The sequence below is a fragment of the Dermacentor andersoni genome, chromosome 1 (genome assembly GCF_023375885.2).
Source record: "Dermacentor andersoni chromosome 1, qqDerAnde1_hic_scaffold, whole genome shotgun sequence".
Lineage (NCBI taxonomy): Eukaryota > Metazoa > Arthropoda > Arachnida > Ixodida > Ixodidae > Dermacentor > Dermacentor andersoni.
The window spans coordinates 208,632,708-208,651,836 of record NC_092814.1 but is presented as its reverse complement, the minus strand read 5'-3'; the positions used below and the strand labels follow the sequence as shown (position 1 = coordinate 208,651,836).

The window sequence follows — 19,129 nt, the reverse complement described above, 5'->3', positions numbered from 1 at the left end:
CGACCTTCCCAATTGGGTTGTGTGGCGTGTTGACAATGATCATCTTAGTCTTGGAGGTAAACTTTGAGGCCAACTCCTTTGGATCAAGCACCCAGTCAGCACTAGAAATTTGACCTTCCTTTCTCTGAAAGGACAAGAAAGTAAGCAATGACACAGTAGGCACTCCGCAGAATTTAAAGGGGCCCTGAACCACCCCTTGGGCTTGGTGAAATAACAGTCCCCAAGTGGCATAAGCTGCTGTGAACATCTCAGCTAAGTTTTGCTGTCGTACGCAGTGCGTGGAGCTCGCAATTAAGCAGATCGCGAAGTCCCCTTTCTCTTAAACACTTACTTTTCAACTGAAGGCCCTGTCCTCACTCTCTTCTAGATGCACTATTTTGTCATTCCCTTAGATGGCTGCTATTGGCCGATACCACACATCAAGTTCCAGTTGGCTACATGGCATAGATACCGCGGCAGCCGCAGGGTGCCGTCGCCAGGAGTCTACTGGCTAAGCGCACTGCAGCTCACTGAGGACAATCACGTTTGGCTTGTTTAGTGCATGGTAGGCACCAAAGGTGGAAGTTGTCACGTCTATGTTGACATCCAAAATTAAATTTGAACTGCATGCCACGGTGACATTTACAAGGCGGAATGTTGTATGAGCACGCCACACTGTGCCGTAGCCTTCACAGTGTAAGGCATTGAAGAAGGAATGGAGCACAGCAGAGGCCGTGTTTGATTGCCAATAACTCCGCTTCTGCTGAACACATTGAAGTACTTCTTGCGGCAAAGTATTTCTGAAGTAGCCTATTTTCACTTCAAATGCCTTTCTCCACTTCTATAAAAAGTGGTTCAGGGCCCCTTTAAAGGGGTCCTGAACCCCCTTTCAGGCTTGGTGCAGAAACACAGTCCACGAATAGCATACACTGGTGTGAACATCTCAGCCAAATTTTGCAGTTATGTGCGACGCATAGCGCTCGCAAGCAGAGTGCGAAGTCACCTTTTTTCTCAAGCACTCTCTTGTCAACAGAAGCCTGCTCCTCACTCTTTTTGGGCTGCTTTATTTCGTAATATAGCAGATTCCCATACCCGGCTGCTATTGGCCAATAGCTCACATCAATCAAGAAGATGGTTTAGATCAGTGTGCTTCTCCTTTCGAATTTTGATCTTAATTACGTACTTCCGGAAGAATAGTCAACATCAAGAAAGGTCTTTGGATCAGTGTGCTTCTCCTTTCGAATTTTGATTAGAATTACGAACTTCTGGAAGAAGACGACCATTGTCCGCTCACGCTCTGCCGCAACCACCCGCGTAGAAATTAAACTTTAGTTACCCTGCTTATCGTTGTCGTAGCTGTTGGGTATCACCAATTTCAACTGTTTTGAACACTCAACTAGCCTTGAACCACGCAAAACTTAAGGTCAGACCACATGCACGCTTACCAGTATGCATTAACTCCTGGCCGCTCCTGGTTAGATGCCTTGGCAGACTTCACCGAGTATTGAGCTATTGATAGTGCTTCAAAATGCACAAGTTGGAAGTGGCTACTATCCGTTAGTCAAGCTGTGGTGCAGGACAAAGCCGGTCCACACCATGTAGCACGGTCAGACTGGAGCATATGAGTGCGAGGGCACAATCAAGCCCTCTCATGCACAAAGCAAATGTTGCGGGATGTCGCGACGAACTCACCGGCTGAGCGCACTGCAGCTCACTGAGGACAACTGCGTTTAGCATGTCGTAGGCGGCAAAATTGGAAGTAGTGGCATCTATGTGAACATCCAAAATCAAATTTGAACTGTGCACCACTGTGACATTCGGTAGGCGGAGCGTCGTGGGCACGCCCCACTCCACCATAGCCTTCGCAATGCAAAGCATTGAAGAAGGAATGGAAACATTGTGAAAAGGATCTATGCAACCTTTGATTGCCAATTACTTCACGTCTGTTAAGCGCATTGAAGTACTTTTTGCACCATAACCTTTCTGAAATAGTCTATCTTAACTTCAACTGCACTTCACAATTAAGAAGGTGGTTCAGGGCCCCTTTAAAATTTGACAGAAACAGGAATAAAGCCAAAATTATTTTCCTTCAAGATAAAAACATCTTTTCCTACTAACCAGCTCAAAAAGACAGAAACAAGCAAGATATAAGCTTCACATTCAAAATCAACTATATATTTTGAGATGTGCATTATTGGAGACTGAAGCTCACTGCCCAGCCTATTCAACAAAGAACAAATCCTAGCTACCAGCTACTCCATGTTCTGCCATCAACGAAAAAAAAATGGGTGGGGGGGGAGTTCTACTAAATTGAATGTTTCGTTTTGGCGTTACCATCTTAGTAGAACAGCCAGTAGGTTGGAAACACAGCACCCCAAGATATCACCACCTTTGCTGCTGTTTGCAGCTCCATCCTCATATTCTGCTAAAACAGTAATGCCAGAAAATGCTGTCTTTTCATGCAAGCAAGCTGAGTGCAAACTTGTGATATGGAAGCCGGTGGCATGCTTTAGCCTTGGTCCTCTCACTGTATGTCCATGCACATACATCTGTTTTGAGCTTGAAATGAGAACACACAAACATGATACACTTACCGTTAGGAAGATTGGACACCAGTGAATGCATGTCTGAGCTGCCAAAACCACTACTGCTATCCATCCGTAAGACAGCCTATAGCTCAGTGCTGCAACCAACTTAGATGACCGGAGGTAGCCATTATATTATAAAACCCTTTCCCTATCATAATATGAAGAGCCTATCAGCAATATTTTGGATGACACGTGGACATAGAGAAAGGACAGAAAGGGGTGGTGTGCTTCCTCTATGTCTGTTCACCATGTATGTCTTTCTGCACCCACATTGCTTAATCCCATGTTTACAGTACCAGACCAACTAGCCCAAAAGTGTTCTCATGGACTAATAGTTCACGCAGGTGGGCCTTCTGCCTTTATTGATGCTTAGGAGTTACTTAGTTCATGTATCGTACATCACATGAATTGACTAAAGGACACATGAAACACAATCCTAAGCATACAGTCTAATGACATTTAGGTGATTGTTTTTGACATGTAAGGTGTATGTATAGCTACACAGCTCACCACACCACCCATGATTGCTCTCCTGTAGCCACTACATATACCAATGCAAACTTATATTATGTTGAGCAAATTATGACAAACAGCACTGCCGCTGACACAGAACACATCCAAGCAAGTCAAAAGCACATAACTATCGCTATGAAAATGTTTCAAGACAGATGCCTTACAGGACGAAGAGGAATGAAGACTGGAACTCCACCAGCCATCAGAGTCATAGGCTCATAGCAGTCAAAGAAGGGTTCGATGATGATCACCTGCAAGATGAACAATCAAATGTCAGCTTTAGCTACTTACCGTATAGACATGTGTAAGGGCCATACCCCCAACTTGGCAGCCCAAAATTTTAGAAAAAAAAACCAGATCCAACTAGCTGGAACCTATGAACAGTAGAATCTCGCTGATACTATTTTGTATAATGCGGTTTTAAGGATAATACATTCTCTTTTCTTTTCCCAGCCAATATCCCATAGAAGCAATGTATTTCTATATATGGTTGTTGCGATCCAAGTTTTCATCTGAAACTTGATAAGACTGCCCAGAAGTGGGCTTTCACTAGTATTTCTAAAACTTGTAGCTTTATATTCCAATGTACTAGCTTAAACAACTTTCCAACGACCCACAAACCAACAAACAATGTGTCAAGCCTTAGCCACAATGGAGGAAGAAATGTACATGGAACGCTGCCTATGGTGAAACGCTCCTGCGGCAGTGCGGCCACACCGACTGGCAGTGCATCGCTGCTCAGCTGAGCGAGGTATGGCGGCTTTTTTTTCTTTAACTTCCAGGAGAACGTCCTTATGGACATTGGAAAGAAGAAAGTTCAGCGCAAACCGACGAGCTATTTCAATGTTGATGAATAAAAGTGCATTGGCTGTGGTTCGTGGGGCGTCGAGTGGTGCCACACAAACCTTTGCTATTGAGTTTGTCACTGAGTACGCCTATTTTCATACTTGTTGGAGCTTGCTTCGGATAATACAATTTTTCTAAGTTTTATTTTTCGGTTCTCGTGAAGATGATATCAATGAGATTCCACTGCGCAGTGAAGCTTTGTGCAAGTGCGTAAAGAGTTGAAACACAAGTTTGTGTTTATTGAATGCCCACACAAAGTGACATTGAAGGCTTTATTCAGGCATTGTAGAGAGGCTAATGCAATAGAGTGTTTTAATTGAGCGTGTTTACGCTCCGCTAAGCAGCTAAGCGGAGCGGAAGCGCGAATGCGCATGCGCCGTCCGCTTAGCCGTAAGCGGGCTAGCGGAGCGAGGAACACGGTCCGCTTAGAAGCTGCCTGAGCAAAGTGTGCTGCGCAGCGCTTTGGCTAGCGTCGGCGTCAGAAAGGATTGGATTGGCTCCAGAAAGCAAGCGCGCTGGCTATCACGTGGCATTCCCCAAGGCGGTGCTTTATTTTCCATTGGATAAAATGGACCGGTAACAATTTACAAGCGCACGTCTAGATACTTCGTGGAGAAATAAGTTATATATATATACATATATACGTTTTACTGTATAAGAGTGATCAATAGGCGTTTTTATTTTCTTTCATTACCCTGAATTTGGCCAGGGGGCGCTGCAACTACGAAAGGTCCTACGAAAGGTCCTAGAGTAACTACTTAAGAGGAAAAAACGAAATCAGGAAAGAAACAATTTATGATAACTCAAAGGGAAGCTCATTACTTTTCGAAGCGAGATCGGGATGTCTTAAACACGCCCCTATAAAGCGAGATATAAGACGGAAGAAGAAGCATGTGCTTGCTGTGGTAAAGCTAGGGAGACTATGGAGCATGTTTTATTAGAATGTGAAGACATCTACCCAGCGGTCAATTTAGGCGCCAATGGCCTCCTTGAAGCACTTGGGTTCAGCGAGAGCAGTGGAAAAGTAAACATGTCCGCAATTGGCATTAGTAAGAGGCGATTAGAGGATTGTTGGAAGTAAAGAAACGACAAAAAACGCAGACGTACAAAAGCACAGTTCGAAATAGGGGATCAGAAAACTTGGGTGGGGTAGTTCATAGTGTTTTTTTTTCTTTTTTTCTTTTTTAACCTAGGTAGGACATTAGGCAGTATAAAAGCAAGGGCTAGGTGGCGCAACCTACCGCCCCGTTCCAACGGGGATGCTCACAACATCCATCCATCTATCCGTCCGCTCCGCTCCGCTATACGTATAACTAAAACGTGAAAATCGCCCGCCGCTCTGCTGTGGCTTAGCGGGGCAGCTCGGAGCGTAAAGACGCTTAACTAAAACACTCTAATGCCTCCGCTGACACTGTCGCGGATGCACGAAGGCAAGCTTTCTGGTTTTTTTTTTTTTCCAACACACGGACATTGCCACGAATGCGCAGAGGCAAATGCCATCTCGTGGTGGTGCAAGGAATACAGCAGTTCACGTGGCGCACTGTGATTGGTTGGCCTATTTGGCAAGAAGATAGCCAGGCCGCAACACCCACAGTCACAAAACCCAGAGAGGTTCGCAAAGAAAACGTTCACTTTTAAAGATTTCCAATGAAGAAGCAATCAGGTTCGGTGCCCCGATGCCACGTGCGCGCATCAGCGAATTTTTTTGCACTGGTACTTTCACTTGTCGTACTGCATGGTGAGAGATGCGCACTGACTTCTGATGCAATGGCACATCTAGGGATTTGGGGTGCGCACAAGTCACCGGCTGCACCAGCACTATTTTGACCAAAAGGTTCGGTCCCATGTAAGGGCCCTACCACGTCAAAGTGGTGAAACAAAATAGTGAGGCCCTTACGGTAGCTACATAAATTGCGGTCTATACGGTAGCTACACAAAACACTTAATGTGTTAAGCAAAAGCTGAGATGCTCTGAACTACCACAGCCTGAACCCCCCTTATTTTTTTTCAAGGTACCATTAGATGCCCAAAAAAGGGACCCTGAAACGACCGACATTCACAAGCATTGAGTTTTGGTCATGTTGGTACGACACAATTTTCTAGTGTTTAGCGCAGAAGCTTCAAAAACAACGGACAGCCGAGGAGACATGCACAAGGGCTTGTGTTGTGTGTGTTTGGAGTCTCTGCGCTACACAAGAAAATTGCTGACAGTTGCGCACGAACATATTAGCTAGGCAGGGGAGGCCCTTGAATATGAAAACGCGACTTTAAATGCCCTATATAAATAATTACCCATAAACTCATCTTGAAGCGCTCCCATCCCTACTGACCAAAGCAATGCCTCTCCATACATTCTCTGCTTCTCTTGCACAATCTATGTAGAATGGGTGAGTGATTTCAACTGGGTGAGCAATTTCATTAGCTTCCCATGTGATGTTATCGGGAATACACACCTTACTTTTTTTCAGCATGATGGTCACCTGGAGTGACCACCTTTTGTGGATTTTTTTTTCTCTTGAAGCATGCAAATGTCATGTGTCGACTTTCTAATGGCACGTTCTTTCAAGCTTCTGCTGCTTTAAGAGTGGCAACACACAGCCTTTGGACTCCAGTATCATGTGTGTCAACATTTTTTCCCAACCGTGATGACCTCCACGACGTGATACATGCTAAAACCAAGTCTTCTATGGAAAGAAACCTTGGTTTTGTCCTTACTAGGTTGCAAGCATGGTATAACATATTTCATGCAGGAAAGTTCATATTGTGAAAAGAATGAAGTGCTAGACTCTATTACAGTTCACTACCTCAATAAAACTGGTGGTCACCTGAAGTGACCACCATGCTTAAAGGGTTGGCTTGTTTATATAATTACTGCTAGGTGTTCAGTATTAGGAGTATGTGGAAATGCAATCGCACTCTGATAGTTTCGCAGGGGGTGACACGCCAATTAGAGTGATTCTGACTTTTACGTTAATGGTACAATCTACTAGAACACATGCAGAGAAAGGCACGTGAGAAAAGCCCTTCACACTGGGTACAAGCCTCTTGACACAGGGGCTGATGAAGATTACGTTCCTCTCATGACTGAAAAGGCATGTATATGGAATCATCTGTCCTACAATATTCACCACCGCTGAACCATTTACAATACAGTGAAGTGTCATTTGCCGAGTAGAGAAAGAGATAGGTCCAAGTGAAATCTTCAGCCTTTTCTTGAAGCTGTCCTTGACACAGACATTGCTCTCTCAGACAAACGCCTAGCTCACCAATGGTGCAAATTGTACATGCCAACTACATTATTGGGCCATGTTCTTTTCTGCGGCTCAGATAATAAAATCGAAGCCTTATGTACACACTACTACACGTATACAGTTAAACCTTGATATAACGAAGCTGGTAAAATGGGTAAATTGCTTCATTATGTCGAAATATTGTTATACTGAAATTCGATCATTTCTGCAATTAAGTACAGTTGCCAATGGAATTTTCTTACACAGGTGAGGCTGCAAACTGAATTATTGGGCAATTGAAAAAAAAAAGAGCAAATCTGAACGAGAGAAAAAAGAACAATTTTGTTAAATTTGAGAGTTGGCGACGAAAGAGTTTCATGACGTGTCAACAACAGTTTCATATTGGCGGTCTGAAGCGAAGCCAGCAACACATTCATATTCACTCCGCCCCTGCCGCTGATAGAGTTGCCCGCAGTGGGACAATGCTATAATGAAAATTGCCGGCAGCAGGAAGTAAATGCTTCGCCTGCCTCTCGCTTCAATGCTTCTCTGAAACTTGAGATTATGCAGCCTCTAGCAATAAACACACAGGAAGACAGAGCACAATGCCATGCCGTCACAGCTCACCCAGTCTCTGCACATACGGCAGATTACCTCTAAAACAGGGCATGCAGGCTGCGTATGCGTTCAGCCACGCTGCCAGCCAGGCACAGCCACAGTCACACTAGAAAAGAAAATGCTAGAAAACTTGTGCCCACCCTCGCGTGCGCTTGGATCGAGTTACCACAAGCAAGCTTCCCTCCACCCTTTCCCCTTGCTCACATGGGAAGACTGCGCTTATGAAGCCACCATACTTTTGATTTGGGAAGTTACCGCGAAGAACACACAGGACGAAGAAAGAGACAACACGAAGCGGTACTGACAACTGTAACTTCCCAAATGAGCAGTTGTCAGTACCGCTTCGTGTTGTCTCTTTCTTCGGTTCTTCGCGGTAACTTCCCAAATCGTGGTTCACCAACTGGCCTACAGCCACACTCTTTCTAAGCCACCATGCTTCTTGGCTCACCCTCACATGCTTTCACCCACACCTAAAGCATACAGTGTGCAGGGCATGACAGAATCTTATTTCACTTGGCCTTTATAAAAAACATGATGTTGCTCCACTTCAACGATGACTCTTGGTTGCACGTTGCACAATCTGAGAGATGCATTCGCAAGGAGCTGCATGCGATTCAACCATTTGAAAATCTGCGTCCCCAGAGTTTCTTTTATTGTCTTGGTAGTCCTTCGTGATGGCAGTGAAATTTTGTTATATTGAAATCATGTATAAACACACTTTGTCATATTGAGATTCAAAATATGTGGTGTGTTATGGACAAGTTATAAAAACTAAAACACTTCGTTATATCGAGAATTTCGTTATACAGTTAAACCTCAATATAACGAACTTAAATGGTTGTCAGTGTGGCTAAGCGCATACACAGCCCGTGCGCCCTGTTTTAGAGGTAATCTGCCATATGTGCAAAGAGGGGGCGTTCTGTGATGGCATGACATCATGTGCTGCTGTCTTCACGCGTGTTTATTATTAGAGGTTGCATAATCTAGTTTCGAAGACGTGTCGAAGCGAAAGGCAGATGAAGCATTCACCCCCTGTTGCCAGCATTCTTTATGATAGCACTGTCCCACTGCGAGTGACGCCATCAGCTGCGGCGGCCAGAGTCTACATGAAAGCGTGGCTGCCTTCACTTCATATTACCGATGTGAAAGTAGTTTACACAACATGAAACAGCATCTTTCATTGCCGACTTTCAAATTCAACAAAACACTTTTTTTTTCGTTCAAATGTGCATTCTCCGACTGCTCGATAATTCAGAAAATCTGGCGGCTCTTATCATGCAACAAAGAATGCACCGGCAACAGTACGCATTTGCATAAAAGGTCTAATTTCAATTAAATGAAATTTCAATATAACGAAGCAAATTGCTGATTTTACTGACTGTTATATAAAGGATTAAACATATCGCAGTTCTTTATTTTGAGGTTTAGCTTTATTTCACTACAAGCACCAGATGGAAAGGTGCATCCTACAAAGGTGTGCTGCCTGCAGTACAAAATCCTAAACTTCAAAGACAGCATGGATGTGCGAGACGTGACTGTCCTCTTGCACATGCTAGGAAACAGTCCGTTGGGCTGGCCTCCACTAAAAGTGACTTCTAGACTCTTTGTGCATCGTGGTCACCCTAGGTGACCACGTCACTTTATATGAGTGAAAACTAGAAAAAAAATTTTCATTGTGGTAACAGCATTTCCTTACCAGCTGTTTACCACTTCAATAAAATTCAGTTTTTCATGCACACAAGTTTATTCTGCGAGTAAGAGTTAAACAAGCCATTGCATTATTCTTCTTCTCAAGAGTACATACACACATGTAGTAATCTGCTTCAAATAAACACAAGGGCAATACAGTCGAACCCACTTATACCAATATTCAAGTGACAAGAAAATTCCATTGTTATAACCGATAATTGTTGTAACTAGGTTGCATGTACAGAGCAGAGGGGACAAACATTGAAACATTTTATTAAGACAAAAAGAAGCAGTTGAATACACTTATAACACTACCGGTTTTAACAATACTCAAAAGGAGTGGGAGTGCAAGTGTTTTTTGAGACTGAATCGAATAGTGCCAGAAGCAAATCGAACCAAATAATGAATAGTTGTTAAATAATTAACAGTCAGTTTCACAATTAATATAAAACTACATTAACATCCTAGTACTCTTTAATTTAGCAAGTTTCTGTCATCACATCGTACATTATGAAGCATTGTTTATTAAAAAAATGGAGCATTAGGAACAATCAAGTAGTTTCTTTGTTTGTACAGGACTCTTCAGAGTGCGAATGATCGCTGTATAGCCTGTAACGTATGGCTACCCAAGTGATTTACCTTGCTATACTCGTAGGTCGGCATTGTGGCAGAATACTCACACTCACCATAATTTTGCAAGGCCCCGCACTCACTCACCTCCACTTACACTCATGTCCATTCACACTCACTGGCACTCACTCGCACTTACCTCCACTCACACTCACTGGCACTCACTCACACTCATCTCCACTCACACTCACTGGCCCTCACTCTCACTCACCTCCGCTCACACTCACTCGCACTCACCTCCGCTCACTCACTGGCACTCACTCGCACTCATCTCCGCTCACACTCGCTGGCACTCACTCGCACTCACCTCCGCTCACACTCGCTGGCACTCACTCGCACTCACCTCTGCTCACACTCGCTGGCACTCACCTCCGCTCACACTCGCTGGCACTCACTCTCACTCACCTCCGCTCACACTCACTGGCACTCACTCACACTCACCTCCACTCACACTCGCTGGCACTCACCCTCACTCACCTCCGCTCATACTCACTGGCACTCACACTCACTGGCACTCACCCTCACTCACCTCCGCTCATACTCACTCGCACTCATCTCCACTCACACTCACTGGCCCTCACTCTCACTCACCTCCACTCATACTCACTGGCACTCACTTGCACTCGCCTCCACTCACACTCACTCTCATTCACCTCCGCTCACACTCACTGGCACTCACTTCCGCTCACACTCACTGGCACTCACTTCCGCTCACACTCACTGGCACTCACTCGCACTCGCCTCCGCTCACACTCGCTGGCACTCACCTCCGCTCACACTCGCTGGCACTCACTCGCACTCATCTCCACTCACCTCTGCTCACACTCACTGGCACTCACTCGCACTCGCCTCCACTCACACTCACTGGCACTCACTCTCACTCACCTCCGCTCACACTCACTGGCACTCACTCGCACTCGCCTCCACTCGCACTCCCACTGATCTCCCTCACTCACTGGCCCTAACTCACACTTGCACTCACTTCCGCTCACACTCACTCGCACTCATGCCTTTGAAATGAGTGCGAGTGAGTGTGAGTGAGTGCACTCATGAGCGAGTATGCAGCCCTCTGCCACTCACAATTCGTGTATATTCATACCGAAGTTTCCAATTTAGCACCTATTACATCTGGAGTACGAGAAGGCAGTGTTTTGGTACCAGTTTTATTTTTAATATCATAAACGATTTGTTTTCCCGATTACATTGTAACAACAGTCTATTCGCTGACTATTGTTTTTCACACAGCAAAATTAATTGTAATGATGATCACCATATACAAAATTCTACCTTTTCTTGGTGTCAGGAGTGGCAGATGACTCTAAATGCCCAAAGATAGGTAATGCTAACAGTAAGTAGAAAGAAACATATCTGATTTTACTTACATTATTAATGACACATCTCTCACTTGAGTATTTCAGGGCAAATATTTAGGTCTCACTTTAACACGCACTCTCCAATGGGAAACCCATGTTAACAACATAACCTCAAGTATAAATCAATGTATATGCTGAGCACCAAAATACTTATCTTTCTGAGAAGACGCCTTCGTCTTGCACCAGCAGATACAAATTTGCTGGCCTACAAAATGCTTGTTTGACCAGTGCTTGAGTGCGCCAGTATTATTTCATTTACATACACAAAAAAACTCATAAGAGGGGGTGCAGAGGAAGGCAATAAAGTTGATTTATAATTAATCCAAGTTAACGGATTCATCGACTGATTTATTAAAAAGAGCTGGTTTATTAACACTGCAAAGTAGGGCAAAACTAGCATGACTAAAGTTTTTGTTTCGATTTATTCATGGTGACAAAACCATTGACATGTCCATATGAAGTTCTTTAAATCATTCTAGGTCAACATGCCACAAGCACTCTAGAACACCTAATGAATACACCTTTAACTCAAATTACTTTAAATATTCATATTTCCTTAAAACAATTAGAGAACGAAATGAATTTAGTCCTTCAATTACTAACGCTTTATATTTAAATAACTTCATGACTTCGAGCGGCCACCAACTTTAACGGCGTTCACTCGGAGCTTGCCCATCGTTGATCATCGAGGAGGGAACGGCACGTAGATGAGATGATGTAAAACAAACTGGTTTAATACATCACTGCGGGTGAGCGAACATCGAGCAACAGAGCACCGTAGTGTATACCAGCAACTACAAAAGTTAGAAGCAGAGTTCTTATCTACACAGCAGCGCACTATTTCTTTATATCCCGTACGAGGTTCTGTCTTCACAGCACTGGAGTCTGGAACAAACAATTCCAATGCGTCTTTATACATTGAAGGACGCATTGGCGTTACTTGTGTACTCGCGTGTGGCGTTTATTCAGTGTGTATATGAATGAAAAAAAAAAGAAAGCTATTCGCGGCGTAGCATGCGTGCACAAAGAACACGCTGCGGGCACAGGCAAAAGCAAAAAAAAAAAACTGCGCATGCGACATGAGAGGGGGGGGGGGGGGGAGTGGGTAGCGAACCGGACGAGTCGCTATAATAATTTTTAAAAAGCTGATTTGGAGAGGAGGTACTGCGTGGCTGCTGTCCCTGTTGCCATGACGACGTAAACAACCATGTGCGCCGCCACTTTCTGAAAGTATCGCCTGCCCAAAAGGGCCGTTAACTGAAGAGCGCCTTGGCGCTAGTGTCAAAAAGAGGAGCTGCGTTAACTTGACCAATGGGAGCCTTGCAGAGATTCACACGGCAGTCTGGAACACGAGCACGGTTAAAGTCACCTAAAATCCTTTATGCCTAGAACACTGGAAGAGTGTCCAAAGTGCCGGCTCCCGCATGAGGCATTTGCGGAGAACTGCCGCGCCGCACCACTGCTGTGCCGGACCCGTGGGCTTTGTGCGCTCTGGAAGCAAGTGGAAAGCCAGGGGCGTCTGCTACGCGCTGTAGTTTTCTTGAGTTTCTACGCAAGACACCTGGAGGCTATTTAACTTCAATGGTGCGGTACGGCATGGAAATTACCCATCTTTAAGCATTGTCTTAGTGCTGGAGCAGCAAGATAATGCAAAAATCATGTGTTGAACGGCATCAGCACGGCCTAGTTCTGGTGCTAGAGTTCAGAAACGGTAATGTGGGAGCTGTATGTGCGTAGAAACACACAAAATGAAGTCGCACGCACAAGGAGAGAATGAAAATAAAGTTATTCGCATGGGTAATTGGGCAAAAGGGTGACGTATGCAATAATTAAGAGTAACGAAAAAAACTGAATTGCTCGCGCAGTCAGCTGCAGCACACAGGTGCAGTTACAGCTTCGCTCACCACTACGAGCCTACCAGTCACGGTTGCCAGTGGTTTACAGCCATATCCAAATATCTTAATTCGACAATTTGTTAGCCTCGACTAGTACTTTATTATCCAAAGAGCACTAAAAGAGAGCGTAAGTGAAACAAGATAAAGAGTAGGGACGGCCATAGCGCCGTAATCATGTTAGCTTATTTCGCTTCAGAGATAGCATGCAGCAACGAGCTTCGCCGTGCTTAGACAAAGCTTGTATTAAATGCAGACATTAGAAATAAAAGCAATGCCAGGAAAACTTTATTCCACAAGGTTTTACACAAAAGGTGTCCCACAGAAAGAGACTTTACAGATATCCAGATAAAATTAAATTAAATGCATAGATACTAGCATTTTTGCTGCATAAATTAAGTAACTGCCGAATCAAAAATACAGCAAGCAATGTACAAACGTAAAAGTGTTATTTCAATCCCTTTAGAAAATTGTTCAGGAATACAAACCTGCTCTATATAAATAATAAATATAATCAACAAATACAGAGATCTATGTTCCGTGCCTAACAAAAATATAACATGAGACAACAAATATTCATTATAAACAGGTATAGAGTGGACGTTTCGGAGTATGCTGGGGTCAGTCAGGCTTTGTGTCTTTCTGCAGGGATCACTGTACATCAATAAAAAAATATTCATCCGAGGTGTTGGGATTGCTTCACCATAAAAAGTGCAACAGATGAGAACGTTTCAAACAGATTCAAATAACCCAGTCTCACATACAGCAGCTTAATTTCAGATATTTTGAAGATTCACGGCAGTTAGTGTTCGCATGTTTCAAAGACTTTGCAAAAAAATGGAGACGAGTAGTTACATGGAAAACAATAATTTCAGCGGCAAGTGAGTGCGCGCGAATGGGGCACCGGACTGCAACTTCCCACTTTTTCCTGATGAGTTCAATAACGCCTATGCATCACGCTTTTGTGATGAAGCTCCCGAGTACTGAAACACCTTGTGAAAAAGTTCTCAAAATCTCTGATAAATCTAATGAGATGGCCAGATGGGTACAGCAAGCCTCCCTTGTCCCGCCGCTAGATGTGTGTAACCAGCTGCGCTCAACTGACTAACATATTCTTTCTTGGTTAGTAGAATATCGCGACAGTGCTCACTTTCTTTCCTGAACAAACTTCCTAGTCACATAGCTGCAAATGTAAAAAATGAGCCTTTCATCCCTTTTTTCAGACACGCGTTCGGCGTGATCCGGTTCTGCACCGGACTGGTTGCCTTCTTCTATCAGCCTTTCGATCAAGCCACATTTTCTGGCTTTGCAGTACCTGCATCATCATTGGCTCTGAATAGATGCAAAGATGCAATGCCTAGCAATGTGGCGGAGGCGCGTAGCTACGGAATGAGCAAAGGGAAGAGAGAAAGTAAAGAAACATCAGGAGCGGTCATGCAATGTGGGGACGACATTACGCCGTGTGATAGCTCAATATGAGAAGCGAGAAAGGTTGGAAGACTGGAGGTGATCATGTAATGCGGAGACTACATTACTAAGATTACGCCGTACGACTAAAAAGGTGCAGGGGCTTTACTTTACGTGTGATAGGTCAATGAGAAGAGAGAGGAGCGAGGTCTGGAGGTGATATGATGCGGAGACATCCGGTCAACCCGCCAGAAGCATTGAATCATACATCTGCGTCATCTGCATTTGTCCGGCCCCTACTCCTTTTAGGAAATTTTCCATTTATACACAATTTTTTTTCTACATTGAAATGAATAAATAACCATTACTGGCCCAGCCGTTAACGCATTTATTATGTGAAAGTTTAACTGTTACAACAGCCTTGTTATATAATCCGCGAGTCCTCTCATAAATCGTCAACATGTAATTTGTCTCATGCTATCAAATGCAAATGGCCCGCCAGAGGGATAAGCTTAATTTGTTGCCTAACGTAGGATTGTTATGTAAACTAGAAAGCAATTATGCATGATGATGTTATGTGTGTTTGCATCAAATTACCACCCTTGATTCACTGCAAATATTTCTATTAACTTTAAATATCAGTACTGATATTGCCTTCAATGGCAGTACAATATGAAAAATTTACATCCTTACAATAAGTTCTCTTTTCATTATGTAATTACAACTACATATTAATTGATCAGCAAGTATATGTAGTTGCTACGTACAAACCGGCGAGCATACAGAATAAATTGCTAAATTTACTTTCACGTTAAGATTGAAATAGCAGAGCGCGGGAGGCGGTCTTGTAAACCAAATCTAACGCATGAAATAAAAGAAAGTAAAGGCGCAAAGCGTTAGCATGAGCAAGTCGTTTATATCTGCTTCGTTCTCCTGGTTATGCGTGTCATCTCGTGCTTATTCTATTTTGCAGCATGTTTACGCTTGTCACGCCACACTTAACTGAACACCTCCGCTCACAATGAAGTACACACTGAATGTGTGCCGGAAACAGCCCCATAAGTGCGGACCATCGCAGTGACAAACCTGCAAGCATAGAAGGAAATGTACAAAATCCCCATATTTACAAAAAAAAAAATTAAATTATGGGGTTTTACGTGCCAAAACCACTTTCTGATTATGAGACACGCCGTAGTGGAGGACTCCGGAAATTTAGACCACCTGGGGTTCTTTAACGTGCACCTAAATATAAGTACACGGGTGTTTTCGCATTTCGCCCCCATCGAAATGCGGCCACCGTGGCCCCCCATATTTACAGCACACAAATGCGTTCTCTGTGTGACGAGTCGCTGCAGTATTATCTTGCAGTTACGTTGTATATTATACAAGCTTAATTATCGCAATGTTGGCTTATAGCGACCAAATATCAAGCGCATAGCAGACGTCCACCGCTTTGGCGCAGCTTCCACAGTGGAGAAAGCCAGCAAATGCGGCAAAGCAGCACGGCGGTGTGGCAATTTTCTGGAAAAGCTTCACCCTCCCAGTATTCTAGGTCACCGTAGCACAGTTTGGTCCAATCAGGGATGCAGGCACAAGATCGGACCATAAATGGGCTTAACTGTCTCGTGCGCGCACCTGCAAGCACCCGGCACCAACTTGTCGTGTCAGCAGACCGGGAGAAGGGGTGAGCGTCCCAAGCGTAGGTGCCGCAGGTACACACGCACACGGCTCGCATGACTTTTAACGGTCACGTCTCGGCGACTCGTCGGCGCCTCCCTAAAGCCGAGGAGCCTTACACTTCCCGGCCCTTTGGCGCCGTCTGCAAAAGGCTTCCCATGCCCGATTTTGAATGTCTCTGTGCTTTGCACTCGCGCTAACAGTTGCCACACAAGCAAAGCGTAACATTAGCTATGGTGGAAATTAATGTACATGCTGAACAGTTTGACGAAATAGTTCTGCGGAAACCCGCAAGGTGGAGAGAGGTGATTAATAAAGAAAAAATTAGACATCCACCGGTTTGTAGCAACTGCTACAAAGGAAACCCATACAGGTTCCTCAAAAGAAAAGCCTTGCAGTTGAAGAAAAATTCGTCCTGGTCCGGGACCAGGATGAATTTCGAGGAACCCGTACGGGTTTCCTTTTTTTCAAGGAACCTGTATGGGTTTCCTTTGTAGCAGTTGCTACGAACCGGTGGATGTCTAATTTTCCCTTTATTAATCACCTCTCTCCACCTAGCGGAAACCCACAAGAACTATTTTGTCAAACTCTTGCCTTTGTTTCGAGTTGTTGACAAAATCGACTTCGCCCTACTATCAGCTAGCCGCCCCGGAAAGGCGGTGATCCCGGGTTCAAGGCCCGAACCAGGACGAATTTTTCTTCAACTGTGAGGCTTTTCTTTCGAGAAACCCGTATGGGTTTCCTTTACAGCAGTTGCTACGAACCGGTGGATGTCTAATTTTCCCTTTATTAATGCTGAACAGTTTCTGTGAACAATTTCTTTTTAAAACCTGTATCGGAATTGTGGCTGAATAATCTGACTGCATCATTGCGCATCCTGTCATCGTATATTTCGTGATTTCTATTTTTTACTCATACCAAGCGTACTGCTACTAATAATTTCCTGTATTAAATCTGCTGGTGTTTTAGTGTTTTCCATTGTATAAATTACTTGATTGTGCTTCTTTTTTCTTTATATCTATGCCTTCCCTGGAACGATCTTTAGTGAGATCGCAGCATTCCTAAAAAAATAAATAAACACTACACAACTTCCGTTCACCTGCTTGAGTGCATTCAATCTGCGCTCTTTTTCTGCAGGAAAGGAAATATTTTTCTACCCTTGGCCCGCCTAACAACGAGGATTCAGCGGAAGAGCCATTCGCACAATAAATGCTCAGAACACGACAAAACTGTATAAACTACAGCAATGTACGTGCAAGTTTTGCAGGGCTGGAGAAAGTGACCTGGCTTCAAAACACTTCCGACTAGCAGCAGACAGCCCAACACAACACGACAAAAGAAAAAAAATGAAGAAACGCAGATATTCTGCTGAAATGCACTAAGATCCCTTGCTTCGGGCAGGTTAACAGCGTTCTTTCATTGTTTCTCAAATATTACACAATACATATATGACAATTACAATTACACAACCTACATATGACATATATTATACAATTACACAACCTACATATGATGTACGTAACTTGATGTCATGGACCCTACCGTTAAGTCGCACCAAATACCGCACACAATCTTTATCGTACAATCTGCCTAGGTACCTAAATGTTCTCGAAGGTAATCGTTTTTCTCTTAGGTTGTTTTCTACACAAACTTTTATGGAATTGATAAATCTTTTCGAGCCTTCAAACGAATAGCTCACCTGTGTAACTGTATGACAATGCATTGTAGCAGACTTGAATGAATTATATTTATCTGTATTTTTGTCTACGTTGGCGTTAGAATTGTGTAATGGGAATTGGTGAAGAAATTGTGTAATTGCGTTAATTGTGTAAAATCATGACAATGTAATAGATTACGTGTAAAATGACAATTATGCAATAGATTACGAGTATTGTGATCTTGAATTCTGTTTCTGTGTATACTTTGCAACCTGTCGCATTGCCTTTGTTTTTCACCACACTGCTGCTCTGTAGGGCGTAGGGGGTCCTCAAGCTGCATTCGGCAGCTTTTTCCCTTCTGTCCTCTCTCATTTCTGTACTTTGTTTTGAGAGAAATAAATCTATCTATCTATCTATAAATCTAAAATACGATAGAAACACATGCGCAACCAGCAGAACTTATTAATGTCTCAACTCACGTAACTCTATGGAAGCTGCTCTACACCTCCCGAGCAAGCGCCGAAACTGGGAGGGCGAGTGTCAAGTGACGAGAGGAAGCCTGCAAGGCGTTTGGGATGAGGAGATATGTCTCTACGCTTAGTTTTTTCAGTCCTGAAGAAACTAGTTAATTGGAACATTTTGTAGATTGTATTTCACTTTGCTACCAAAGCAGTTTTGGGCAGAAATATCACAAACATGTTGAACAGCCCAGAATACCTGTAATCCTAGAATTTACACCAGTAGGCACATCGAACTGAGCATAATAGAATCCATTTGCTTTTGTGTTTATGCTATCATTTGAGACTATTCCTGTAGTTCTGCCAAGCGACATTATATTTGAAAAGTAGCACTGCTAAGCTCGAGGACACGGGTTCGATCCCCAGCCGCGGCGGCCACATTTCGATGAGGGCAGAATGCCAGAACCACAGGTGTTCAAAGTTAATCCGGAGTCCGCCACTGCGGCGTGCCTCTCAATCATATCATAGTTTAGGAAAGTAAAACCCCGGGTATTATTTGAGAAGTTCACTG

General features: G+C 43.8%; 1 protein-coding gene across 4 annotated transcripts in view; it reads right to left on the bottom strand.

Moving 5' to 3' along the window:
* Positions 1-19,129, bottom strand: part of Kyat (Kynurenine aminotransferase) — a 123,603-nt gene that overhangs the window by 57,969 nt on the left and 46,505 nt on the right. For all 4 annotated transcript variants that reach the window (XM_055063001.2, XM_050194587.3, XM_050194588.3 and 1 more), the window contains 2 exons: positions 3,245-3,331; positions 5-124 (listed from right to left, as the gene is read on the bottom strand). In XM_055063001.2, the coding sequence (XP_054918976.2) occupies positions 5-124; positions 3,245-3,331 (207 nt within the window). The remainder of the gene's footprint in view (positions 1-4; positions 125-3,244; positions 3,332-19,129) is intronic.